The sequence below is a fragment of the Anas acuta genome, chromosome Z (genome assembly GCF_963932015.1).
Source record: "Anas acuta chromosome Z, bAnaAcu1.1, whole genome shotgun sequence".
NCBI classification, from domain to species: Eukaryota; Metazoa; Chordata; class Aves; order Anseriformes; family Anatidae; genus Anas; species Anas acuta.
This window is the reverse complement of record NC_089017.1, coordinates 29,747,145-29,773,912: the sequence shown is the minus strand read 5'-3', so window position 1 is coordinate 29,773,912 and position 26,768 is coordinate 29,747,145. Positions and strand designations below refer to the sequence as shown.

Below are 26,768 nucleotides of genomic sequence, written 5' to 3'. Positions count from 1 at the left end.
TGTTCCTTCTTCAGTGCATTATAACAGTTCTCTGCTATTCCTGTTTTACTGTCATTCAAGACTTTGAACCTTTTCTGATGATCCCTTCTAATGGTGAAAAAGAAACAAGTTTCTATTCTTTGAATCAAATCATTCTAGTTTTCCCTTTCTTTTTTCCCTTTGTTTTCTCATAACACAAGATAATCTGGGGGACCTCTTGAAAGTATTTAGATATTACCTTTTACTGAGCAAGAGGCTTCGCTAAGCAAGAGGCTTGTTCTTCCTAAGCAAGAGGCTTAGATTCAGATTATTGTGGTCTTGCCTACTAACCCAGAGTTGCAAACTGACCTTCACAGGGATAAGTCATTCCTTTTTTAGTACTCCTGTCTTTAAGAGCAATCCAAACCACTGGCTGTTATTTGTAATATAGTAAAGATCCACTGGCATGGACTGCAAGAAAATCCACTGCTGGCAGGGGAAAATAATTTATCCAAACCCATCCAAGATGACTAGACTTGCATTCTGTTTGTGTGCAGTATTCTTTATGCTCAATTTACTGAAAACAAAACAATCAATATCCAGGTGTCCTGTCACTTAAGGATTTCCAAGTTTGTAGCTGTTAGTATTTATTGAAACTTCTCTTTTAACGTAGTTGTGAAGCAGGTGGTGACAGGTAGATACTGAAACTGAAAATTATTTTCAGCTTAAAATTCCTAAGGAGAAAACTTTGCAGGTTGCTAATACTGTCCAGTTTAAACAAAGTGTGTACTTCACTTCAGGTCATAACCCCTGTGGCATGCTTGAGTGTGCTTGAAAGGTTATCTGAATTGGGCTGCCTGTCCATTTTTTTCTTTGTGTTCAGATTTGTGTAATGGTTTCTACAAAACTGAACCTCATGTGATTACCAAATATTAATACATAGTATTTTTAATCTTCAGAAACATCAATGGATTCCAGGCTTCAAAGAATACACGCAGAAATTAAGAACTCCCTAAAAATTGATAATTTTGTAAGTATATGTATCTTTTGTAGAATTCCAGCAAGAAATACATACATGTTTGTTGTTAATTAATATTCTGAGAATGAAAAGATTTTTTTTCATTTTGAAAGGTATTGATGATGTTTAAATGGGATTACTATAGACATCAAAATATTGATGTCAGCAGGTAAAATTGGTTTTGCTTAAACATACTTCAGAATAAATTACCTATCAGAAACATTGAGATGAGCCTTACAGGAACACGAGAAGGAAGCAATGAGTCAGGTAGTGGCAGAATATCTGTTGTAGGGGATGGAGACCTCTATCTGCTGTCTCAGCTCATTGTTGAAGGCTTGCTGCCTTCTGAGGGCTCAAATTCTTAACACTGCTGACAGGTGGCTGAGGCTTGTGTGGCCTTCAGGCTTTTTATTAACTGCTGCTGTTTTTCCAGTGATACAGTCAGGGGAGACCTGCAAAGTACTGAATATGACTCTGTGGCTCTGAGAGTGATGTTCAGATGCAGTATGGACCTGGGTGGTGGTCTCAATCTTCCCAATGAGAGGAAAGGGCTTGTGAAGGAATGGATGGATCCTGTGGGTCAACAATTGTTGACAATTGTGGGTCAACAGTTGAACTGATGTGAGCAACAGGATTTGGCTTCCAAATGATGGAAACTCTGAGGATCAAGGACTGCAAGGAGACAACAGGATCCACCTGACCAACTGGGTAAAGGTATCACTGACAAGAAGCTGGTCAACCTGGTTAAATAGCTTTAAACCAAGAGCAACAGTGAACAAAAAAGTGAGGAAATGGTGGACCAGGATGGCATGCAGGGTGATAAGAACAGAAGCAACCTTGTTATAAACAAAACAGGGCTGAAGTGGAGTCGCTACAAGTGCATGCACAAAAACGAGGAACTGCCGACAGCACAGCATTACAAGGAAATCTCCCAGCCTTTCTAGAAAGTACAACCGAGTGCCTCTCTGAAGTGCATGTACACCAATGCACACTTTGTGGGGGAATTGGACAGAAATTAGACATCTATTTGCAATTGCAGGTCTGTGGTGTCACAGGGATCATAGATTTGGTAGAACAGTTCATGGAAGGTTGATACAGATGGGTGCTTCCATCCTTTAGGAAGGACAGGTGCCATGTAGGCAAGGCAGGAAATAACTATATGAGAGACCAGTGGGAGTGCTTGGATCTTTGCATTGGGACAGATTGTTACCCAACTGAGAATTTACAGTCCGGATTAGCAGGCAGTTAGACAACGGTGATATTGATGAGAACATCTGCTGCAGATCACCCAATTAGAAGGAGGTAGATCATCTTAAGGCAGATGAGAGACACCTTCGATTCAAATGTTCCGGTCCTAGGCGGACCACCCTGCTATCTGCTGGAGGACAGCATGGAGATTACATGACAATCCAGGAAGTTCCTGGAGTGCGAGAAATTTATAACAGATGATCACAGAGCTGACAAGAGAAGACCTCTTGTTGGACTTGATTCTTGTTGGACTTGATTCTTAGGAAAGAGCTGATCAGGGATAGTAAAGGCAGGGGCAATCTTGGCTGCAGTGACTGTGAGATGGTAAGAGTTCAGGACCCTAGGAAGAGGGAGCAGGAGAAAAGTCATCACAGCTTTGGACACAGGAGAGCAGACTTGGGCCTTTAAAGGCATCTGCTTGGAAGAATCCCTTGGGAGATAATTCTGGACATAAAGGGGGAACAGGAGATCTGGTTTGCCTGAATTACCTCCTTAAGATTGGTCCATCTTGACAAATAGGAACGTAAGCAAACATGTCAGCAGGTCTGCATGGATGAACAAGAAGCTCCTGACTAAATTTGGACATGAGAAGCAAGCACACAGGAAGTGGGAACAGACCGGTGAGCTGGGAGGAGTAAGCAGACGCTGTCCAAACATGGATGAACGAACTTTGAGGAAAACCAAAACCCACCTAGAATTCTTCAAATGAGAGTAATGGAGCAAATACCTTACAACACTGGGAAGAACACTGGTTACAGAGCTACAGCAAGGATACCTAGCTTATCATAATTGCATGTATTAATTATTAAAAGTAAAAAAAAAAAATACTAATTTCTATTGAGAACAGGAGCTACAGCTTTGTTCAAGATGTAAAATACTATTGTGACCTGTGCTGGAGACTAACCTTAGTTCTAAATAGGAAGTAAAAGTAAGAGAAGCTGACAGTAAGGGAATTGAGAACTAAGTATTACAGAAGGAAGAATTTAACACAATGGTTCTGAGACATGGACCAGAAAATCACAATTGATTCTGGGTTCCCTCCACAATGTGTCACTCACCAAAGTTGTAACTGAAAGCTCTACACAAATACAGTTCTGTGTATCAGACAGCTGCTTAATTTGTTTAGCTGCCTTCTCAGTGGCAGGTCACATGGAAAAAATTGTATATCGAAAAGGCTGAGTATTTGCAGAACAGCTGTAGGTAACAAACTACTAGAATTGTGAGAGCAGCACAAAGCTTGGGTTGGTATAATGAAGGTATGAAGTTGTTTCTTGGTTTTTGTTTTTTATTTTATGTCATTCAAATAACGTGTACCTCTCGGTATGTGTTTGTATGGATTGTATAGATTGTTATAATATGAAGTACATCATCAAATTAAGGACATTTTAGGAATGTATCATCAAGTGTGGAAATGAATTCAATATGGCTATTTAAGGAGTATTAACATTTAAGTGACGTCATCAAACTAACTTCTTGTTTATCTACAGGATGTGAACAGGTGTATTGAGGCTCTTGATGAGCTTGCATCCCTTCAAATCACAATGCAACAAGCTCAGAAACATACAGAGATGATTCTAACTCTCAAGAAGGTAAGATCAGCGATGTTATTCAAAATACTGTGTTCTTAAATTTACATGGGTGTTATTTATCCCTTCGGAGAGTGAATATACTAAGATATTTCATATTAACTTAAGAATGTCATCTACCACTTGATGGTATTATTATCTGCATGTAAATTACATAGGTATTTACATGCAGAAGTGGAACCGCCTATTTTATCACTTCAATTTCAGATACGGAAATTCAAAGTTAGCCAAGTTATCGTGGAGAAATCTACTATGCTTTATAACAAGTTCAAGACCATGTTTCTGGTCGGGGAAGGAGACTCTGTTCTTTCCCAAGTTCTAAATAAATCACTTGCTGAGCAGAAGCAGCACGAGGAAGCCAATAAAACCAAAGAACAGTGGAAGAAAGGAAGTAACAAAAAAATGGAAAAAGAAAAGGACCAAACAGGTAAATCATTGTGGTTTTAATTTCTTGTAATATAAAAGACTTAGTCTCCAGCCGCTTCTGAGCCAGCTTCCAGAAACACTTGATGTATGAATTCAACTCATCTATACCTTCGCATACCATTTATATACCATTTATACCTTCGCATATCTGAAATAGTCAAGGATAATGCTCCTGTAACTAAGTTTAAAATCCATTGGTAAAACTTATGACTGTTTTCCACAGTTATTTTGCCTTTACTACATGAGTGTAAGGGCTTTTGCAAGAAATTAATTCAGCATTTTTTACTTCGTAAATCTTTTAGCTCCATTACTTTGTGGGGAAAAAAAAAACAAACAAACATTAAGCTTTAGATAGAACGACATCCTACTTCCATTCTTCAAGGAGCTTTTTGGTGCCTACATTGTTTTTGGTTTCCACCTTGCTTTTTACCAGCCTCTTCCTATGTCATGCATACTACTATATGTAGCAGCAGCTTTTAACCACTTACATGCTACTTAGTAGCATAGTTCAGTCTAATAATAAAGAAGTAGTTGTCATGAAGGCAGAAGAAGCCTTTATGCCTTAGCATAAAGCAATACTATTCCAGATTAATTCTGGGTGCTTATAAAAGTATTAGACAACATTGAAAGCCTCCTGTGGCAAGGAGGCTCTTCAGTAACTTAAAGAAAGGAGTGAAATGCAGTAAAGAGTCTTATTTGTGTTTTGAAATAGAACAAAATGAGAGAGACATTCGGAAGCTGGGTTGCAATCAAATTTAAATCCTTGACAGTGTAAGAGTTCTACCCATCCCTTAATATGATGTAGGTTCTTGATGCCCACAAGTATTGGAAAAAAGCTGAATTTAATTGGAACTTGAATCCTGGGAGCAAAACTATTTAATCAAAACTGAAACTTTTATCACTTGGATCTGGAAAAAAGCAAGTAACTGTAACTGAGGCGACTGAGGATGCCAAGGATTCAGAATAACTGTAGTTGTGTTTGCAACTACTAAGGAAGAAAGATGACCTTGAAATCCTGCTGTTTATTGCAAGAGAAGTATGTCTGATGTAGTGGGGGCTCTACACAGATCTTTCCCCAGCCCCGTGACAGGCACAGGGCGGTAGGCTGACCTTGGCTGACGGCTGGGTGCCCACCACACAGCTCTCATTCCCTTTTCTCAGCCAAACAGGAGGCGAAAGTAAGATGAGATGAGGTTTGTGGGTTGAGATATGGATAGCAAGATTGCTCGTCAGTTGCTGTCATGTGTAAAACTGATTCAACTTGAGGATTACTCTACTCTGTTCTAATAGGGAAAAAAATACTGGAAACAAAAGCAAAATGTAAAAATGGGGCATCTATAGCTCCTCTAGGCAACCTGTTCCAGTGCCTCACCACCCAAATAGCAAAGAATTTCCACCTTGTATCTAAGCTAAACCTACCCTCTTCAAAGTTTAAAACCATTCCCCCTTGTCCCATCACTGCACACACTGACAAAGAGCCCCTCCCCAGCTCTTCTGTAGTCCCCTTTAGGTACTGGAAGGATGCTGTAAGGTTTCTCCCTGTAGCCTTCTCTTCAGGCTGAACAACTCAAACTTCATCAGCCTTTGTAGGAGAGGTGCTCTCCATCCCTCTCATCATCCTCATGGCCCTCCTCTGGACTCACTCCAACAGGACCATGCCCTTGTGTCAGGGGCCTGTTGTGGTTTAACCCCGGCAGGCAGCTCAGCCCCACACAGCTGCTCACACACTGTCCCCAGGTGGGATGTGGGAGAGAATCAGAGAGGTGAGAGTGTGAGAACTCATGGGCTGAGATAAGGACAGCTCACCAAACAAAGCAAAAGCCGCGTATGCAAGCAAAACCAAACCAGGAAGCTATTCACCACTCCCTCATAGCAGGCAGGTGTTCAGCCACTTCCAGGAAAGCAGGGCTCAGCACGTGGAATGGCTTCTTGGGAATACAAATGCCATCACTCTGAATGTCCCCCCTTCCCCTTCTCCTCTCTTACCCCAGCTGTTGTTGCTGAGCATGATGCCACATGGTGTGGGACACCTCTGGCCAGCCTGGGCCAGCTGTCCTGGCTGTGTCCCCTCCTGGAGCACCCCCAGGCTCCTCACTGGCAGGGCAGCATGAGGAACTGGAAAGGCCTTGGCTCTGTGTGAGCACTGCTCTGCAGCAACTAAAAACACGTGTGTTAGCACACCTATTTTCATCAAAAATCCAAATCATAGCTTAATACAAACTTCTGTGAAAAAAATTAACTCTCTCCCAGCCAAAGCCACGTCAGGGACCCAGAGCTGAACACAGTGTGCCAGGTGGGGTCTCTTGAACTGTCCATCTGGCTTAGAGTGGTAAGCAGAATTCATGATCAAGTGTATGCTCAGAATGCATACACGCTCATGCGTGCTCAGTCTCTTACTGCTCAGGATATAGGTATGCATTAGTCCTATTATTTGTAGCCTGGCAAAAACAAGAGGAACCTGAAATCTTGAGAAACATTTTAATTTCCCATCATGAAAACTAGGGGATGAGGCTCAGTACATTGCATTTTCAGAAGTTAAAACACTATCAGTTCTTGCTTTTTGTGTTATTTCAGCTGCTAAGCATCAAGATGATGGGAAAACATATTGTTGGAGCTAACATTATTTGTAACATTATTTGGGGTTTCTTATAGCACAGTTTTTTTGCCTACTGCACTTTTTTTTTCTTCATCTGCCCTTTCATTGTTAAGGTTCAAAAGTTCTGAACGGAGGGTCTGAAACTCAAGACACCACCCAATCACAACACAATGGAGACAACACTGATGAAAACAAAGACAAGCCAGAAGTTGGGAGTAAGAAAAAGTGAGTTAGTAACTTTAATGAATTAAAGGTTTGTTGTTACAGTAAAGTGATGTAAACAGAACATGAATAGATTGAAGTTACTTAATTGTGTTGAGTTACTGTTTTATTTACAGGTGTCTTTTTTCTCAGCTTCAGAGAATAATAATGGCATACTTTTTTTTTAAAAGATTTTAAATGAGCATTTTAAAAATTACTTCCTTCACTGCTGTAGTGGAAATTAAAATTAAAAAAAAAAGATGTCTTTTTAGGAGAAAAACAGCATGTAGGGAGGTAGGGCAAAGTACATGCTTTCCACTGTATTTTAGACTACTTAAAGCAAATGATGTCCGAACCAAATTTTACAGAAACTAACAGGATTTGTAATTTTTTTTTTTTGTAAAACCAATTTATCCTGATCAATAGCCAAACTACTTCAACTAGTGTTCTGTAATTATAATTCTGGTATTGCCCAAATGCAGATTAACTGCAGACTAGAACTTCCACCTGTGAAATTTTAGGACTCTATAAAATGTGATGGTACGTAATAATGCCAGAGGTTGATGCATTTATGTTTTCCAAACATGCATATGAATGCTTAAGGGTAGTATTTAAACCTTGGTCTCACTGAAAATGCAGTTTTGTAAAAATAAATAATAATAAAAACGTAAGCAACATAGAACATAAGGAATATGTAACAGAATTTAGTGAAAAATGAGGGAAGGGTCTAAAATTATCCTTGAGCAAAACTGGTTGGTTGAAATACCAATTTGTTTTTTTTCTGAGCAGTTCTGCTCTTGTGTTGCGTGATTCTTTTTGTCCAGCAGTATGTATTACTGCAAGCTTCCCTTTCATTACCATCTTCATACAGTCCAGGAGGACTGTATGCGAGAGTTGCCTGGCATTCTTTTGGCTGCATAACAAATTAAAGATACGAGGGTGTGTATATTAACCATTATTTACAGTAGGGGAAGCTTAAAAAAAAAAAACAAAAAACACCTTAAGATGACTATGAATTTGATTTTTGCTGGGAGGTAGCCTTAGAATTACCGCTTTCTTACTATTGAACTTTCAGAAATGACACTTGGGAATTTTCAGCCAGTGGTGAGGATGCCAGACCCTCATCTGCCTTCAACAAGTATCATGTTAAGGGAGCATAATTAAGGCATGAGTGTAGATTACCAGCATGAGTTATAGAGCATAGCACATTCCTTAAATGGGAGATGTGGTGAAAACACAGTACAGTACTAATAAAGTGCAACACCCAAGCTACTTGAAATCCACAGCAAAGGAGATCAGCATTAAATATATTGGTCTAAGTATTTAAAAATAAACAACTTAACTGGTTGACTAAGGCATCATTTTTCATGGCCTGCTCCTTTCTTCTTTTCTGCATAACCTAACGCAAGTTTTCCAGTGGCAAAAAGAAAACCTCAGTCAAATTTCCCTTTGTATTTACTGTTAAAAGAAAAAGTTTAAGAACATTTGGGTGCATGCATGACACTGTAGTGGACATTGGTGAAAAGAAACCTAAGGTGGATGCTCCAGATACATAAATGACATGCCTACAACAGGCAGGTGAATATAAACAGTCTCAAATAAGCTACTTTTAGGCAATGTAATTTATATTTTTAACATTTCAATAATTGTGATTGTGTGTGTAAAACTTGTAAATATATAGTCCATGAAGGAGCTAGGTGGGGGTGTCATCTTATGCTAATAAACATTTATCTTTTTATGTGTTTGTGGTTTTTGGTGTGGCCTTGAACTCTACACCCTCCAGCACTTCTTCTGACCTAGCTAAACAAGGAAATCAGCTCCACGCCATATAAAACCTTGTACAGCTGCTTGGGAGCAGTTTCTCTGGACTTAACATCCAAGATATTCATAAGAGGTTTTGCAAGTTGTTTTATATTCATTGCTTGCTAACAGATATAAGTTAAGTAATCTATCCACATACCTGTTTAAATTCAAGCAAGCTACAGACTGATGTCTCTCCATCACATAAAATTCCTTACAGTCAGTATATTCTTATGTATATATATGTTTGTTTATTTCTGGTGCTCTGGTTTTTGCAAGCGAGCAATTGGTAAGCAAAATGACTGAAAAAATCATGAATGTTAAAAACTGTTCCTACAGTTTCCACTGCTGAATCTAAGCAAATAATTTGTAAACTTCAAGTGCAAAGCTACCTATTACATTCTGGAATTTTACTTCCAGAATGTAAGGGAACAAAGGGAATTTTACTCCCTTTGTTACTTAGAGGCAAGACATATTAATTGCCCTTCTGAAAAGGTAATTCAGAAATTTTAAAGACAGAAATTGTCTAATACTTCTGTAGTTATTTGTACTTTCTGTTTTCAGCTGGTAGAGATTTCTGTTGCTTCCTGAGGTTACTTAGTGTTTTGAACACAGTGCATTATTTGTGGCTACAAAGAAAAGTATTATAGTTAAGTGAAATGAGCATATTCCACGCAGGAAAAAAGCCAGAGTGCTTTTCCACTTGAGTTGACATTACTAGCAGCAGACTGGGAGGATGACCTGAATGGAACAGAAACCAACCTCTGAATGACTGCCACTCATGTCTGGACGCACATGGTTATGTGGTGACAGTCACTGCTGGCTTCATCTAGTGTTTGGGGGTAGTCCACTTAGGAGAGAAAGCTAACAGGTAGCATCGGTTCCTGCCTCAGTTCTCCAGATTTCTCTACTGCTGAATGCGTATCAGTATCATTTAACTCTAGTCTGTGTAAAAACATTCATCAGAAGTAAGACTCCCTTCAGTGCTTTTACATTGTCATTAATGTTAATTTATTATATTTCTAGGACATGTGGTGAAGAGAGAGCTTGAAAAAACAGCAAAAGAGTCTGCCTTCAAAAACAAATGACACCACTGGAGTCTTTTTATAAAGGGGATTGAAGAGGATTGCTAAGTTTTACATTTGAAATCTATACACTGCTAAAAGTTTAAATAATTTTATAAGCATAGTATTTTGAAGTTAAATTTTGTGGAATTAAACCCCCTTTAATCTTGGTTTAAAAGTATTTAAACACTTTTGCCAATAGTTTTGTCCAGTATTAACAGGTAACACATTTCAAAAGATTAAAATTCCATTTAGAGAAAAAATGCTTATATGTTACAAGACTTAGAGTTGTAGTATATTTTTCTCTGACTACTGTATGTTTGTCTAGTTAATAGCAGGAAAAAGTGTAAATACTTTTAACTGCCTAATTGCTTCATTTGTATAAAATCTCTTCCTATGATACTTACCTCTGTGCATAGTTTTTCAACTCTCGTGGGGATGTCTTTTCACTGTGTTTTGTAGGAGCTGGAAGCAGCATTTTTATAGTTAAAATGTTTACGTGTGAGTTTACTTAATCACTTTCTTAAACAAGCTAAGTTTGTTCTTGCAAAACTTATTGTGCCAATTTACTGCAATGTGACTTCATGGTATGCATTTGGTATGATAAGTTTCCTGAAAGATACCTGGTGTTTTCACCAAAGCTGCTGATGCACACTGGTTGGAAAACAGTCTTGAACAATTTTTAAAATAAAAGAATTTTAAGTGCTAAAGAGAGACTGGTTCTTAATAAAAACTAAAACAGTCCTAGGAACTACATATACTTCATTTTAGTACTATTTCAGTGTTGAGAGCTTTGTCTTGGCATGAACTTGGGGATTTTTAACCTGAATTTAAAAAAAAAAAAGAATTACAGTGAACTCCTTATGAAAAATTCCTAAAGGCATGAAAGGGAATGAGACATGCTTAAGCTTCTTGAAAAACACTTCTTCAAACAATTCCTATGTGTTTCCCTAAGAAACACATCTTTAAACACTTACTTTGTCTAACATCAGACCTAGGAAGACCTTGTTTGTGAACAGAAAAGGGTATTTGACAGAGAATGGACAGGTTAGAAATTAATTTTAATAGTTCTAAGAATCTTCTTTGAGTACTTCCAGAGAAGATGACAGTGTTCCAGGTGTTTGTATCACCTTGTATTGTCTTGCCTTCAAGGAAGCACCAGAAAAACATGATTTGAGCCTGCTGTGGAGACCACTGCTTCTCAATGGGGTCAGAAGCACCTATAAACCAGGAAGAATTTTTAGTACTCTACTATGACCAAAGCAGCATAGTATGTCATAGTGAAAAATCAAATTATTTCTTGCTCACATGCCTATAATTGCCATGGTTGCTTCAGTCAGCCCACCCCTTTTTGTTGCTGCTGTTTAGTTTATCTCTGCTTATACATAAAATGAGTTATTTTTCCCCACTTAAAGTTCAATAAATTGGCACTTCTTATCTTTGTTTGCAGTTCTGCTCACACAGTAGTGCCAAACAGCCAGCTATTCAGTAACAGGAAAAAAAGCAGCTTCACCAGGCACTATGGTGAATTTGCAACTGCAAACTAGTTGACGTTATAGTAACTTGAAACGCTGGCTTCAGGTTTCCCTGTTTTCCCTAATCTGAACTGTGACAGATTTGTTTTAATAATAATGCTTCCTTGCACTGAAGTCTTGCCTTACTCACAGTTATTACTCTGCATCTCCTAATTCTTGAGAGAAAATTGTTTCTTCCTAGCACCACCACCTTGCCTTTTCCTTTCTAATAGGATAGAAAACTAAACTGCATACATTAATCTTAATTCAGGATCACAGTCTTAGCCTCCTCTTCTCTCCACTTGCATGCTTTAAGTAATAACAAAAACTCAATAGTGACCGGAGGCACATGTTAGCTTATACTCAATTCACAAGCAGTCCAAGGTCTACTGTGTAGTTTGCACTAGCTTTTACTATTGTGATGTAACTTTGCCAGAATCTGCCATAAAAAAAAAGAACATTTGCTTTGTCTTTTTCTGCAAAATATGCTACTCCTTCAGAGACTGCATGTGCAACATGAAGTTACTATATACATGGTTAGCTGCTAATGCCTGTCTGAAGTAGTTTGACCACGGCTTACCTGCCCACTTACACAGTGGTACACCTGGATGCTCTTCCTGCTTCTGTATGTTGACCTTATTAGAATCTGTTACAAATATTTAAAGTTTCATTACTCTGTAATATTACGACTAGGCCAGGTAACAGTTAATGTGGAAGATCCAACAGAATGTGTCTGCGTTCAACCGCATTGCTCACCCGCAGTTGGATTTATGCAGTCTGTTTTATGCATTTGTACAGCTGAATCCATAGTATCAGAATACCCTGCATGCCTTATAAAGATACATTCACTATATTGATCTGTTGCAAGTTTTGTAGATGCAAGGATATTTTTACTCCAACATTCTTTATTACACCACTTTCGCCTTCTTACTGTCAATTGATAGAAGCATGCATCTGTAGTGACCTTAACAAAAAGATGATTTGTGCTTCAGTGTGTATTTACAGAATGGTACCGTTTCCCTTCAACCTTCCTGCCTTAAGTTGTGAGCAGCTGCTCTCTTCACAGCTGTCTTAACAGAGAGAGATGTGAAGAGTGCCTGGGGTAAGGCCTCCATCCTGAGATGCATGCTAGTAAGTTACTTATTGTTGAAACAAATAAATAAACAGCAAAGATATTCCTAATAAATGAGGTTCCGCACTCTTCCTCTACTGATTTGCATACTCCAAGAATGGTGTCAGCCCTCAAGTGTTAAATGTAAGGCCTAGTGCTTTTCTTCTTTGGTATGTTTCATGGAGTTTGTCAATAGACCCAGATGCTGCAAGCCTTGGGGATAAGGGAAGAAAGCAGCAAAGATCTGTGGTATGTAACTAAATCTAATAGACAAAATCCCGTTGTTATCATCTATCACTAGTCATCCAAGCAGGTTTTAAAGCATTATTCCACACTACAAACTGTAAAGCCTCCTGGATGCACGTTGATTAAAAGACTGACTGATAACGCTGTTGTGTGCCTCAACCACTTCACATGTAATAAAACATGATTGTTTTTTAAGCTTGAGAAAGTAAACCTTTAGAGCTGAATCACAGTATCACACTAGCTAATGCAGAGTATGTTGTTCAGGCCTTTATCCTGCTAATTACCTTGTACAAGAGTTTTAAATACGAACTTGCAGGACTTACACTTAATACTGCTGCAGCTACACTGCACTGCACTCAATTATAACAGTACTTTATAGTAAGAAGCTGGCTGTCTTGGGAAATTAAAGTCTCAAGCTGCAGGCTTTTAGAAAGGTTAATGATTAAATATTGAAGCCTGTATTTACAGAGCAGAATCCACTTACTTGATTACCGCAAGTTAAACCTCAGCATGGAAAGAAGTCTTAGGTTGCAACAATTGTGTGATTTTGAGCACAGGAATCTCCTTCCCCAAGGAAAGGCATAAACATGCAAGGAGTCTCAGAACTAAATGCTGAAACTGCTTGCAAAGCTTCTCATGGGTAGAATGGGTATGCATTTGTCTAACAAAATGGAAGGTTTTGGTATAACAAAACTGAATACCTTTCAGATCGTGATGTTGCAGGTTTGATTTAAGGTACCATCTTCAACAGCCATGGCAGGTCCCAGCATGAAGTTGCTTTTAGTAGATGGTCATGATGTTTGGCTGCTGTAGATCTTAAGTTTCAATGATCCTTAGTACTTAGTGACAGACTGCGGAAAACGGGGGCAAACTGACAAGGCCCTAGAGGTAGGTCAAAAGACAACAGCATTGTCCTTCAGCTTCCAAGCACAGGTAGCTGCTGCAGATCAGAGTTTGTGTATTTCTACAAGCCGTCACCCTTAGATTGTCACCCTCAGAAGTCTTTATAGAAATACATTAACCCAAAATAAACAGGAATTCTCTCACAGGCACTTCCTGATTTTGATCATTCCTTTGTATCAAAACCATTTCACCAAAAAAAAAAAAAGGCACTGTATTTCACGACTATGCCAAATCCACCTTGTTTTCACACACGTTAGGAAGTAATGTTAATGAGCTAACGCACATCTGTGCTTCACAACTGCTGAAGATACGAAGGGTCAACCATGCCACCACTTCCAGAGGGTAACGGAGCGCTACCAGCTGTATGCTGCTGCAAGTAACTCACGTCCACTGCTACCTACTCAGCTGCTTGAGTTTATTGCCCACCTACAAACCAGACGTAACGTGAATTCACAGAATCTCACTGATTCTAGAATGATTATCTCACTTCCCAGGGTGTTTAAGTATTCTGAGTAGCTTTCTGTGAGTTGTGCCCCTTTACAAGTACTTCTGAGAGGTGAGGACTAGGCTGTCCAACTCTAAGTCTCCTGAGGAATAAGGCTCATCCCTTTTGCAGGAGAGACACAACCAACGCACGTAACTGAGAGCAGAGCTGGTTCTGACAGCAGCACCTCTACATCCACAGAACAGCACCTACACGGCTTTTGAAGACCTCCAGGGATGCTGGCTCAGCTACTTTGCTGGGCAGCCTCTTCCAGCGCTGCACAACCCTTTTAGTGAAGAAACCTTTCCTAATATCCAACCTAAACCTCATCTGACACAGCGTCCTAGAGTCTTGTTCCAGAGTCAAGTTTACTGTAACAAAACACCGCACAGCCACCTTGATTTGCTTCTTCCTCCAGGTGCACAGGGGGCCACTGTGCTGATGTTACAAGCGCTCTGCTAGCACTGGACAGTGACCCTGTTTACACACGCTACATTTTGCTTCTGTACTTCATGCCCACAGTAAAATCAGAGGGACCTCTCCCCTCCTCACCACGAGGACAGCATTCTGTGTCGTCACCTCACTAGCAAAGCAAAAACTTTAGGAGCAAACCTCCAAGACCTTTTGGAAATTTCAGTTGAGTTGTAAAGGTTCACACTGCCAATCACTAAGTCTTTAAAAAAATCAAAGCAAAAAGGCAAACAGAAATTCAGATTAATGCCTTTTATTTAAGAATGCTTTCTAGCTTGTACTTAGTGTGGTGACTCCATGCTTTTAAGTCTGAAATGCACTGTAAAGTTAAAGAAGAAAGTTTTCTGTATTTTTCCCCTAAGATAAAAATTTGTCTATGCAAACAGATTGAAAAAAAAAAAAAAGTTTTAAAAAGGTGGATAAAAAGCAAGATCATTCTAAGAGCCTTCTACTAATCTTTAATGCTATTAATACACAGTCATGCCTGGACTCAACTGCAGTTTTTAATTCTCTAGCCTTTTTGCTTCCCCTGGTAAGTGCAGACATAAGTCTTCACATGTCAGCAGGCAGGACTATTAAAATTTCATTTGAATTTAATTCTAAACATATTCTAATTCCATCCATACCTTTGCACCTAATTTAACACAATAAGGAATTTGTAAGAAACAAACTGATTGTCTTGCTTTTAAAAAAACATAAAAAACAAACACATAGGATTATTACAAATAATTATTTTCTCATTTTTCATTGTGAAATAATAAACTTACTTTGAAGCTGTGATCACTTACATTCTAAGAACATTTAACAATTAGCCAAAACACAACTATCCAGCTGGTGTCATAGCAATTTAATTATGAATAAGCAGCTGGCTCTGATGTTGGATTTCACTCAGAGGAATCGCTCACAAACATTAAATTAAGGTCAGAACCAGCTGTCCTGTGACACCACCTGGGAATTAAAAGCATCTTTAAAAACTATGATTTATTGTAACCTTTCTGTTTTGTCATTTAAGATAAAACTGAATATCAAATAGGACCAGAACACACCACACTGTAACTTCTACTATGAGTTCTCCATTTTGTAGTTCAGCATAGATGCACTCACTTCTTGCACCCAGACTGTGGCCAGATTCTCATTCCTTATTAGAAGTATGGGACTGGCCCTAACAAAATTTCTTAACCTGTCAAAAGAACAGCTGTTGTAACCAATTTGACCGTAACTTTTTACTGGAAAGAAGGTAAATAGGTTAGGTGGAAAACATTTATACTGAGGCAGAATTAGTTTAATGAAAGAATAAATTCACATAATTCTCTTCCTGTTGCTTCTTTTAAAAGAATAAATAAAATAAAAATACACACTGTGGTGCAAGAGGAGTCCAGAAGCTGCCAGGTAAGAGCCACCTCCAGCTGGCTACAAAAGGGACCTGCTGCTGGACAGAGCCGAGCCAGGGAGCAATCCGTGCCTCTGTGGTAACATACTTAGAAACGGGGGAAAAAAAAAAAAAATACAACAGCAGCCCATGGAGAGGCCCCTGGTGGAGCAGGCTGTCCCCCTACAGCCCATGGGTCCCACATGGAGCAGATCTCCATGCTGTAGCCTGTGGAGGAGCCCCCGGTGGAGCAGGTGGATGTGGCCTGGAGGAGGCTGCAGCCCAGGGAGAGCCCCCGCAGGAGCAGGCCCCGGGCCGGAGCTGCAGCCTGTGGAAAGGAGCCCACGCAGGAGCAGGGGTCTGGGGGGAGCTGCTGCTTGTGGGGGACCCATGCTGGAGCAGTTTGCTCCTGGGGGATGGATGGACCCCATGGTACGGAGCCGTGTGGGAGCAGTGCTTGGAGAGCTGCTGCCTGTGGGCAGCCCCCGCAGGTTCAGTTTGGGAAGGACGGCATCCCGTGGGAGGGACCCCATGGGGAGTAAGGTCAGAGAGTGACCGTGAAGGAGCAGAGGAGACAAAGTGACAGGGACTGACCGCAGCCCCCATTCTCCTGCTCCCCTCCACCCCTGGGGGGAGGAGGTAGAAAAGGGTGGATGTGGGGAAGGTGTTTTTAGTTTGGTTTTAGCTTCTCACTGCTCTAGTCTGTTATTAATAGGCAATACATTACACTAGTCTCCCTTATGCTGAGTCTGTTTTGCCCATGATGATAGTTGGTGAGCAATCGTCCTGTCCTTACCTCAACCCACAAGCTTTCTTTTTTTCATCATATTTTCTCCCTCTGACCTTCTGAGGATGGGGAGTGAGAGCAGTGTGGTGTAGCTTAGCTGCCCATCAGTGTGATACCACCACACTACTGCTAAAGAAAAGCAAAACAGAAAAACAAATTAAGACTACACAAGCACAAAAATTTACAGATTGCCTCCTTAAAATTCACCACAATAAGGCATCAAAGAACTAAACAATAGGCAGGTGATAGAATTTCTAAAGCTACGTGATCTCAGCTCCAATACTGAAGAGGACTGGGAAGCTGGCGTGTTATCAGGAGGCGGCTGACAGAGGACAGGGTTGGAGAAAAGATGAAGATGAGGAAAAAAAAACACAGAAGTTGCAGCCAGGAGTGCATTGCAGGGGATTTCAAATCAGCTGTTACAGCACGGCCAAGCAGTTGTGCCCTAACAGGTTGACTTGGGGCAGTGTTGAGGGCAGGGCAGTTCCTCTTCTGCAGATTCCTGCAGGATAAGAACTATCAAACCATCGCACTTCCCAACACCTGACAGCAGGGCTAGGTTCACTACTCCATTTTAAAAATGAATAGACCAACAGTGGGCTGACTTAGAAGACAAACAAAGAGTCACGTCCTTTTTTTGGTCCTGAAAAAACACTGGTTTACATTTACACAAACTAGTGCGCCACCGGAAAGCAGCCAGGTATCTGCGTGATGGAGTTTCAAGGCATCCATGATAATCAAGCAAGCACGTGCATAATTCAGGCCACAGGATCTGAACAGCAGTTCAGTTCATCCAACGCATTACTGCATGCAGGTTATGAGGAGGCAGTCTTTTACACGAACCAGAAGGAGATTTTCTTAGGAACTGGCTGAAACTTTCAAAAGAAAAGCAGTTACTTTACTAGCTTTCCTAAAAGCATGACTAGCTTTCCTGAACAGCCAGATCTCCACTGAAATCCCCTGAATTCCAGATTAAAAATTTAAAAAGCAAGACACTAAATAGGTATATTCTGCCTCAGCAAGCAGAGTTTCAACTTAACACAAGACTAGTAAGTACAAATCGCTCACATTTTAATAGAAACAACAAAAATATAAAAAATTGCACAACAGACACTGATTTTGAACATTCACAACTACATACACTGTAAACATAGTTAATCGAGTTATTTGAAAGGCAGACTACAGTTCAGTATTTGGCAAAATGTGTTTTCCTCTTCAAAAAACAAGCCCTCAGCATCAACATGCAAGGACAGCAGGAGCTTATGGATACAAGCACCCTCTTTTTGATGGAAAGACCTAGAAGATAACCAGCACTATGAGCTGTCTCCTGGCGAGCATCCTCGTCCCAGCAAATTCAATGCACCAATTTCCAACCTTGTTCAGAGATGACAACTGCCAGTTTTCCAGGTAAGATGCCCAAAGACCATTTTGTCATCCTTTGAGGTTAACAGAGTGTTGGATGCAAAAGATTTCCCAAACAAAAACCCTAGCAGCTTTTACACAGGCATTCTCAGGGTACTATCTCTTCAAAACATCCAGATTTTGAGAGTCTAATCTCCAAGCTACTGTACTGTAGTAAAAGCATATTAAAAATGCACTGTATTAAATACACCTGAGCATATTTTTCCATGCTAACTTATTCTCTGTGGATGTATATGGTATACCAAAAAAGATTTCAAGTGCAAAGAGCTCCTTCATCCTCAGAGGAATTAAAAGTTTAACCAAAAATCCTATAGTATGCTCAACGCTCAAGTTGTTTGGTGGTTTTAGCAGCTAGAGCAACAGATTCATTGATGTAGTCCACTGAATCATGCAAGTTTTAGTTGAAAATCCCAGGATCGACATAAGGATATGCAAGAAACTCCCCCAGTTTACTGCCTTCTGCATCATAGTGGAGCATTCGAAAACAAACATCACAGAAGAAACACGGATCCTCTGGTGCCAGACTGTCATTGTTGGTTACCCACCTGCAAGTTACAAAACACAAGTGTTTTCCATGCAAGCCAAACACAGGACAAACATCTCAATGTTTCACTCAGAGGTGGGGATGGCATCAACAAACATCAGTACGGTTACACTGAACAGGTACTACGTACATTGCGTGTTTACCATCCCAGGCCTACAGCCATTTCCTAACCCCTCTGCCTGTTCTGTGTCAATCCCAGCTGACATCTGCCACTGATGCCACTGCCTGTCCTGTGGAACCCTCAGACCCGTGGAGCTCACACAGTGCACAACAACAACAAAAAATGAGTCAGGAATCTTCTGCCCAGCCTCTGGACATTTAGGTCATAAAAGATAAATCTGTTTTACCTTACAGCGAGAAACCTTGATACAGAGCATGCACACGACTGACCTCGAACTACTCTTGGGATAACCAAATCCATTTACAAGTCTGCAAGAGAGGCCTGGGTGATGCAGACAGGGCAAGGAAGGACTGCTGCACACCCCAGCGAACACAAAAATTAACATGAACACAGCTGCCAGCACAAGGAGGGGCTGTCATGTCACTGAGCAATTAATTTATGGTAGCCCTGACAGCTCAAGGCCTCTGGTGATTAAAGATGCTATCTGCACAGATTACAACATACAGGACAGACAGCCAAAGCAGCTCTGGCATCCATGGTTTAGTATCTCCCCACTTAAGCTTAGTGCTTAATCCTCGTTTTAATTTAATGCATTTACATCACCTCTGGTAATGCCCTCCCTATCCCATCTTTCCCCCAAACTGACCCTTTGGCTCCACCCCCCCTTCTGGCCAAATGCCTCACAGATTATAGCCACTTGTGAAGGCATTCTGGGGGCGCTGCTAGGAACCCTAGAAGAGGCTCCTGTCATGATGGAAAATTGGCTCTTTGCCTAATTCCAGGCAAAATCTAAGGCCAAACTAGCAAGGTAACAGAACACAGCTCTGGTGTCAAACGGGGGCAGAGTTTAAGCTTGTTGGGGGGAGAGGGGGCAGGGGATGGTGCAGAGAACACAAGGGAGGCAGTAAGGGTTTTTGTAAAGAAACCATTCAGGTCTATAAAACCAAGGAACCTAGTTTAGTGCACAGAACTCCTTGAGAGAACTTTCTACCATGACTACTGACAGGCTTTCTCATGTCTAAGAAAACAGCACTAAACCCTGCAGTAGCAAGTTCACGTTCTGCTCTTCTATCTGAAGAAAATCCGTGCATCACAAGAAGTTCCTTCAAGTGCACCAGCACAGTACAGAGCTTTCAGGCAGAGGTCTGAAGTTTATCCGTGGGGGAGCTACATGCCCTCTTCTTCTGAAAATCTCCAGATTTGTATACACTGAAGTCAGAGTTAAATGCTGGATTTAGCAAAAGCTCTGTAAGAGAATTTATATCCCGCATCTTTTGTCATAAGGTAAAAATGCATCGCACTCCCCCAACGCTGAGATTTTCAAAAGTAAACGATCAAGAGCCCAGCTGTATGTATGCAAAAGAACCTGAGCCAAAGAATTAACCTCTGCACCATTACAATTCTTCGATCATCCTGAATCATCTCCTCCCATTGACTACACCTGCAGGAAGTCTTTTCAAGGGACACCTGCCTGAAATATAGAATCTCAGAGCACTTACGGATTTTTGGATGGAGATTATTCACATCGTGTACCAAAAACATACAGAGCTCTGATTATTTTTGGAAAGTTAGTAAAAACATCTATAAAGATTTGTTTAAGAAGACACCTTAAAAAGATAAATTATGTAGCATACCTGGCTGTATACATTTTGCATACAAAGCATTTTCTGGTACATAACCAGTGTTTCTTGATTAACAAGGGATAGAGGCTCCTGTCCAGGCAATCATCATGATGAATAAGCCTTGAAGGAAATAAATAAATACACAAAATACAATAAAAACTCAGACACATTGGAGCTGATCTGAACATAAGCATGGATGCAGGACTTCAATTCCAGTACAAACTATGACTTTACTTCTGCTTAGCGTTTCTCCAAGTCTTCATCTGTATTCAGATGAGACTGCTCGTTGCACCATCTGTGGCTTTTATCATCAGAAGTAAATTTAGTTTGTGGTACTAACTCAGAAATTCTCAGAGCATCTACTCTAGTCATTCAAGCAAATAATTCAAAATTACAGTTTAAAGCTTATACCTCCTGCGTAGACTAATAGGCACAAGCATAACTAGGAGAATATTCAGAGGTTCACAACCCTGAGATCATCATCGTGTGACATCCAGACCCTTCTTTGGGTTGTGTTCCTCTGAGAGATATCGTTTATTAACAATACTTAGATATATCAGGCTTCTAGGAGGAAAAAATGATCTACAGACACTCAGAGGAGTGCTCTCTCTACCCTTTATATGTTGAGCAGAGCATACGTAACAGTTCTGTTCCTGATGTGGTTGCCACTTCACAGCCACTGTCACCTTCTCCCTCCTGTGCTTTGCCCATCCATGTTACCCCACTATTTCCATTCCTCCATCCCCTTTTCAGTTTCTGCTGCCTGGCACTAAGTCTAAACTACCAAGTCTAGTTAACTGCAGCCAGAGCTGCTATCCGCAGTGTGCTGCCCAGTGCCCCAGAATTATTTTGTAAATTTGGCACGCACTGGCTTTGCATAGAAAAGGCTCTTCACTGTGGGTGCCATTCCTCCCATATCACAAGTCATGTCATTCTAGTAAGAAACCACATTTTTTATGCAGAACAAACTATTACAAAAAGATGCAAGGGAGATCACTTTCCTCCTTTCTAAGGTGGTATATGTAATAAATCTTAAATAAATCCTAGAGAAAGACACGAGTGATCTTCAAGTTAGTCTAAGGGATATTTAGCACTTAACTGTCTGAAGTTTGTCCACTGAAGGCTTGCTTTTAATTGCCTGGCAACTCCCAAACAGCAGAAACTTACCTTATATCCGTGACGATAATGATGTGCTCACAGTTCCCTTGGTGGCAGAAAAGGTATGGAAAGCCAATTTTGAGGGACAAATCATTAAATGTGTAGTCCTCCATTTTAACTGACTGAAGATTTCCATAGCCTCTGTCATGGGCTTCTGACCACTCAATGACTGTTCTGAAAATAGAAAGGTCATCAGCACGGCAAGGCTATAAGCTGCAAACATGCAGAAAGGAAGAATACTCCTTTTCCTTACTTTTTGGGGAACATGCAATGCTCTTCAGTGGGATACAGTTTAACAGGTTGAAAAGAAAAGAGTTCACAACAGGTTGTAATGAGGTAACTTCACAGCAGTAACACAGCTCTGCAGAACTGCGCGCTGTTCTTGTAGAAGACCTGCATTTAAATCCCTACCAGGTAGCTTGATGAGGAGGTCTAGTCAGAGTGCACACTACTGATGGAAGGCACCCCATCCAGGTCAGGTCATTTGCAGCCTGACACTTCTAAAGCATTCCAATTATTCAGGTGATCATCGTTCCTTTGGCCTATGACTTTGTTTTAAAGCTGTTGGTTTCATTTTTTATTTTTATTTTTTTCCCCAAGAAGAAACAAGGGTGACAACTGCACAGCTATTTAGGATTGGAAGGGCACTGTTACAATTATTTTCAGTATACTCCTACATACGTGCCATTTCACAATAAACTATATATTCACTATGAACTGTGTATGTCATCACAGCCTTTTCCATAAAAATCACTGTTGCTCATGGACAGAAAGAGAAGCAGCAGCAAAATAATTAATTTATTTGAAATCACATACCGAGTTTGGCACAACAGGAACACAGTTCAAACACAAAGCTCTTTCATACCATTCTAACAACTTCATCTCCTAAGTCTCACTACTGTGTCATTAAGTCCCCACTTCCTCAAAATAACGGCGTATTGCTTAAATGGTACATATAGTTCCAAATAAGAGATACCCGAGACTTTGGGAATGCTGTCTTGCATTTCTTTTCCTAACGGTCTCTTTTCTGGTTTAACCATGAAGGCATTCAGCACAATTTCAAGATGGAGCAGAACAACTGATTCCCACACAGTTGAGCCTGCTGTCCTTCTAACCCATCTTCCACCTCAAAGACAAGTCTTTTGGGTGGTCATCATAACTAAGGAGGGCACTGAAAAAGAATGTTTTCCCTTTCACAGCATTCCAACACATCAAAACAGAATTTGTGAGACACAACTGCATTCTTTCTTTTTATAAGTGATATGAGTAGAAATGAAAAGTCCATTCTAGATTTACACATTAACCATTCCAGTCTTAAAAACACCACAAATCATAATAAAAATTTTACTAAATTTCCTGTCCTTTAAGGTTTTCGATAGCCTACGTCTATGAATACTGTACCTGCTCAGATCTCTGCACTCTGGATATCTTTTATCGTTATAAAAGATGCCTTCGAAATAAAAGAAAGCAGATTTGTAGAGATCCTGAGAAAGAAAGAGAAGTCTGCATTAGTGTTACAAGATATTTAACACCTTCAACATTACAACATTTCTGAGATAAACCTTGCTCCAGTTTTAGATGTTGACAAGAAGGCTCATGCAGTTGTTCTGCTGATATTATTCTCAAGGCAATATATGTTATTTTAATTCTCTTATTCCTATCCCCATCACTGCAGTTATGGATTTCTATAAAACACAAAACATCACAAGGAGCACTTGGGATGACAGAGAATAATTGCAATCCTGTCGCCTGCATGTGCACACACACACAACAGAGACAAGATAGCTACACAGGAGCAGTCCCTAGTCACATCTACATAAACAAGACAGACATGCAATTTGGGAAGGTCCAATCCCCTTACCTCTGGGGAAATCAGAAGAAAATCAAGCTTCCTTCAAAATGCTTCCTTAATTACAAAGTTTGTCACATGCAGACAGGCATGCCTGGTACCAACCTTCTCTATCAAATACTATTAACAAGTTGTGGCATTCATATCAGCAGTGCAAGCATTGTCACTTTCCAAATCATCCCAAGAAACTGAGCTAACCTATGAGCTGTCCTCACATACATAACAAATTCTGCAGAAGAACTACATAACTATTTAAGGTAAAGTCATATCCAGCCATAAAAATAGCTCCTGCAGCATGCATGTTCTTGAGAAGGAACAAAATATGGAGAAAATATCCTACTCGAATAACACAGTTAAGTATCGTTATGTTTACCTATCCAGATTGCTTGCACAGCAATATTCAGAGAGCTGTCCTTTCCCAAAACTAAAGTTAGAGCCATACTTTATTTCTACAAAATAGTAACTACGTGTGTGGTTTTGTAACTAATAAAGCTATTACAATAGGAGAAAGAAATGGAATAGAATATCATTATATATATATACACAGACAAAAGTAAGATGGGGAAGAACATACATACTTTTTATTTCAATACTTACATCATTGATACCTAAGAAAAAAGTAATTGCTTAATTAAAGCACACATCTGCTTTCTGTAATTCCTTTTTCCGTAATTTCCTATTGTTGGTTTCAAAACAGTCTTTATACAAACAAGCAGTCTGAGCAGAGAGATGACCACAAAATCTGTGCTTTTTTATCCATCACATTTAAATTGTGTTCTTCCAAGTTCTTTTGGAACAAGTCTATCCTGGACCTGGGGCTGCAGAAAAAGGCCAGCTTTGCACTGCATTTATTGTTAGAGATGAGGGGAGGTTGAAGGGCACAGACTGAAGGGCACAGGCTGCTCCGAGCTTCAGAAGGCAGCCGTTTTCCATCTCCCTTGACAAAAGGTCAAGATTCTGGGGAATCTGAGTCAGGTCTTTCCTGATTAACGCTAGCAAGAGATATGACTCACACATTCCTTCTGCTCAGACTTTGCATTATCCTTCAGCATGCAAGGAGGAATGTCTCATCACATTTCTCCAAGGGATCCCCATAATAATAATATTCACGCAAAAGATCAAAATCCTTGTTCTGTGGAATAAAGCACCTCCATATTGACTAGTTTTCTTAAACATCCCCCTTATGTTGCTTTGACTCAAATGCTCGTTTACAAAAAAATTAAAATGGCACAGATGCAAAGAGTAAAATCACAAAACCCAAGATGAAATAAATTCTGCCTACTTACACCAACAAAATCTAGAAAGTCTCCTGCCCTCTGCATCAGCTGAACAGCTACAGATGTTTCCCTAACCAATGAGAGCAAGAACTTGATCTTTCTGCTCAGCTTATGTACCCAAACTTCATTTCAAGAGAAGTAAAAGCTGGCATCAACAGCTACCTTGCATACAACAGCCTCTTTTCTGTAGCTTCTCATAGTGCCACGATGATTTAAATTAGCTTCTAGGATCCTACTAACTGTCAAGAATTTGGAAAAGCTAACACACTTCTAGTAAGTATTGCTACTACTTTCTTTCTAGACCAAAATAAGATAATTCTACCCCAATGACAGCGGATTACCTGCCTGTTGAAGGAACACACACATTTTGTTGTAATCATGCAACTTTACTGACATGCACTCAGCCTATACTCTGCTGTTTGTTGCGATTCCTAGTCATGCTTCAGAAAAAGAAACAGATGGAAGCAAAGCACACCTCTCACAAACAACTCCTGCTGGGAGGCCAGGCATAGCATTCATTTACTTTGTAGAAGTTATTTGTGTTAGGAAGCCACATCTCAACCCTGTCTTCTAGGAATGCTTTGGTAGTCTCAGATGACTCCTCTGCATGCACAGGAAGGGAGTTTACCCTCTAGTCTCGGAATCAATCAGCTACTGCTTTAGTAGCTAGGTAGAAAGATTATTCTACTTAATTTATATAACTGAAAAGATGGAGGACATCTTTCAGTTGTCTTAAACGTGAATGTGCAAAATTTTCAGTTTTATATATACAACAATACAAGCAGAGTTATAACTAATATACTATCAGTGTAATATAAGTTATGCAATATATAATAGATGATAATATACGAACTGACAAGAAACCAGAGCATACTGTTTCCAGAATGCAGAGTACACTGTGGTTTCTCTTCAGATTGCACAGAAAAAAGCAGAATGTGCAGGTTCCAGAGTACAGAGTTCACTATGGTTTCTCTTCAGATTATGCATTATCACACACCATATAAATTATACTACTTTGATAATATGCTATACTATTAATTTATAACATTGGCCAAACAGCTGAGCCTAGAGGGTGGGATCTGTGTCACAAAATCTAGTTGGAAGCCAGTAACTAGCAGTGTACCCCAGGGGTCTACACTGGGTCCAGACCTTTTTAACATCTTCATTAATGATCCAGAGGATAGGGTGAAATATACCCTCTGCAGGTCTAGAGATGACACAAAACTTGAAGGGCTGGCTGAGAAGTCATACGGTCATGCTGCCACGCAGAGGAACCTCAACAGCTTAGAGAAAAGGACCGTCAGGAACCTGATGAAGTTCTACAAGGAGAAGTGCAAAGATAGACACAGCTACTGGATAGAGTCCACTGAAGGGCCGTGAGGATGAAGGGACCAAAGCATCTTTCATATGAGGAAATACTGAGAGAGCTGGAACTGCTCAGCCTGTAGAAGGCTCAGAGGAAATCTCATCACCATGGGTACACAGAGGATGGAACCAGGCTATTTTCAGTGGTGCCCAGTGACAGGGTAAGTGGTAACAGGTACAGACTGAAACACAGGAGGTTCTGTCTATACCTCGAGAAACATTTTACGGTGACAGAGCACTGGCACACACTGCCCAGAGGCTGTGGGCCACTTTCCATCACCTACCAGCAGTCGTGGTCATCCACAGAGGTCCCAGATGACTGGAGACTTGCTAATGTAACTCCCATCTATAGAGAAGGAGGACCCGGGGAACCACAGGCCTGTCAGCCTCACCTCGGTGCCAGCAAAGGTGACGGAACAGGGCATCTTGAATGCAGTTACGCAGTGTATACAGGACAACCAGGGGATCAGGCCCAGTCAGCATGGGTTCATGAAAGCCAAGTCCTGCCTGACCAACCTCATCTCCTTCTATAACCAGGTGACCTGCCTGGTGGATGAGGGAAAGGCCACTGATGTAGTCTACCTAGACTTCAGCAAGGCCTTTCTCACGGTCTCCCACAGTATTCTCC

At 40.4% G+C, this 26,768-nt stretch overlaps 2 protein-coding genes across 6 annotated transcripts in view; one reads left to right on the top strand and one right to left on the bottom strand.

Annotated features, from left to right (window-relative positions):
- Nucleotides 1–10,607, top strand: part of PSIP1 (PC4 and SRSF1 interacting protein 1) — a 36,584-nt gene extending 25,977 nt beyond the window's left edge. For all 3 annotated transcript variants that reach the window (XM_068665944.1, XM_068665945.1, XM_068665942.1), the window contains exons 13-17: nucleotides 918–988; nucleotides 3,712–3,813; nucleotides 4,018–4,237; nucleotides 6,946–7,057; nucleotides 9,860–10,607. In XM_068665944.1, the coding sequence (XP_068522045.1) occupies nucleotides 918–988; nucleotides 3,712–3,813; nucleotides 4,018–4,237; nucleotides 6,946–7,057; nucleotides 9,860–9,884 (530 nt within the window). In that variant the 3' untranslated portion in view covers nucleotides 9,885–10,607. The remainder of the gene's footprint in view (nucleotides 1–917; nucleotides 989–3,711; nucleotides 3,814–4,017; nucleotides 4,238–6,945; nucleotides 7,058–9,859) is intronic.
- Nucleotides 1–26,768, bottom strand: part of SNAPC3 (small nuclear RNA activating complex polypeptide 3) — a 44,359-nt gene that overhangs the window by 5,369 nt on the left and 12,222 nt on the right. For 2 of the 3 annotated variants that reach the window (XM_068665948.1, XM_068665947.1), the window contains exons 6-8: nucleotides 23,051–23,133; nucleotides 21,659–21,823; nucleotides 20,504–20,611 (exon numbers count right to left, since the gene is read on the bottom strand). In XM_068665948.1, the coding sequence (XP_068522049.1) occupies nucleotides 20,504–20,611; nucleotides 21,659–21,823; nucleotides 23,051–23,133 (356 nt within the window). Of the gene's footprint in view, nucleotides 1–17,836; nucleotides 18,750–20,503; nucleotides 20,612–21,658; nucleotides 21,824–23,050; nucleotides 23,134–26,768 lie in introns of those variants that run through there. The other variant, XM_068665946.1, reaches the window with a different exon arrangement.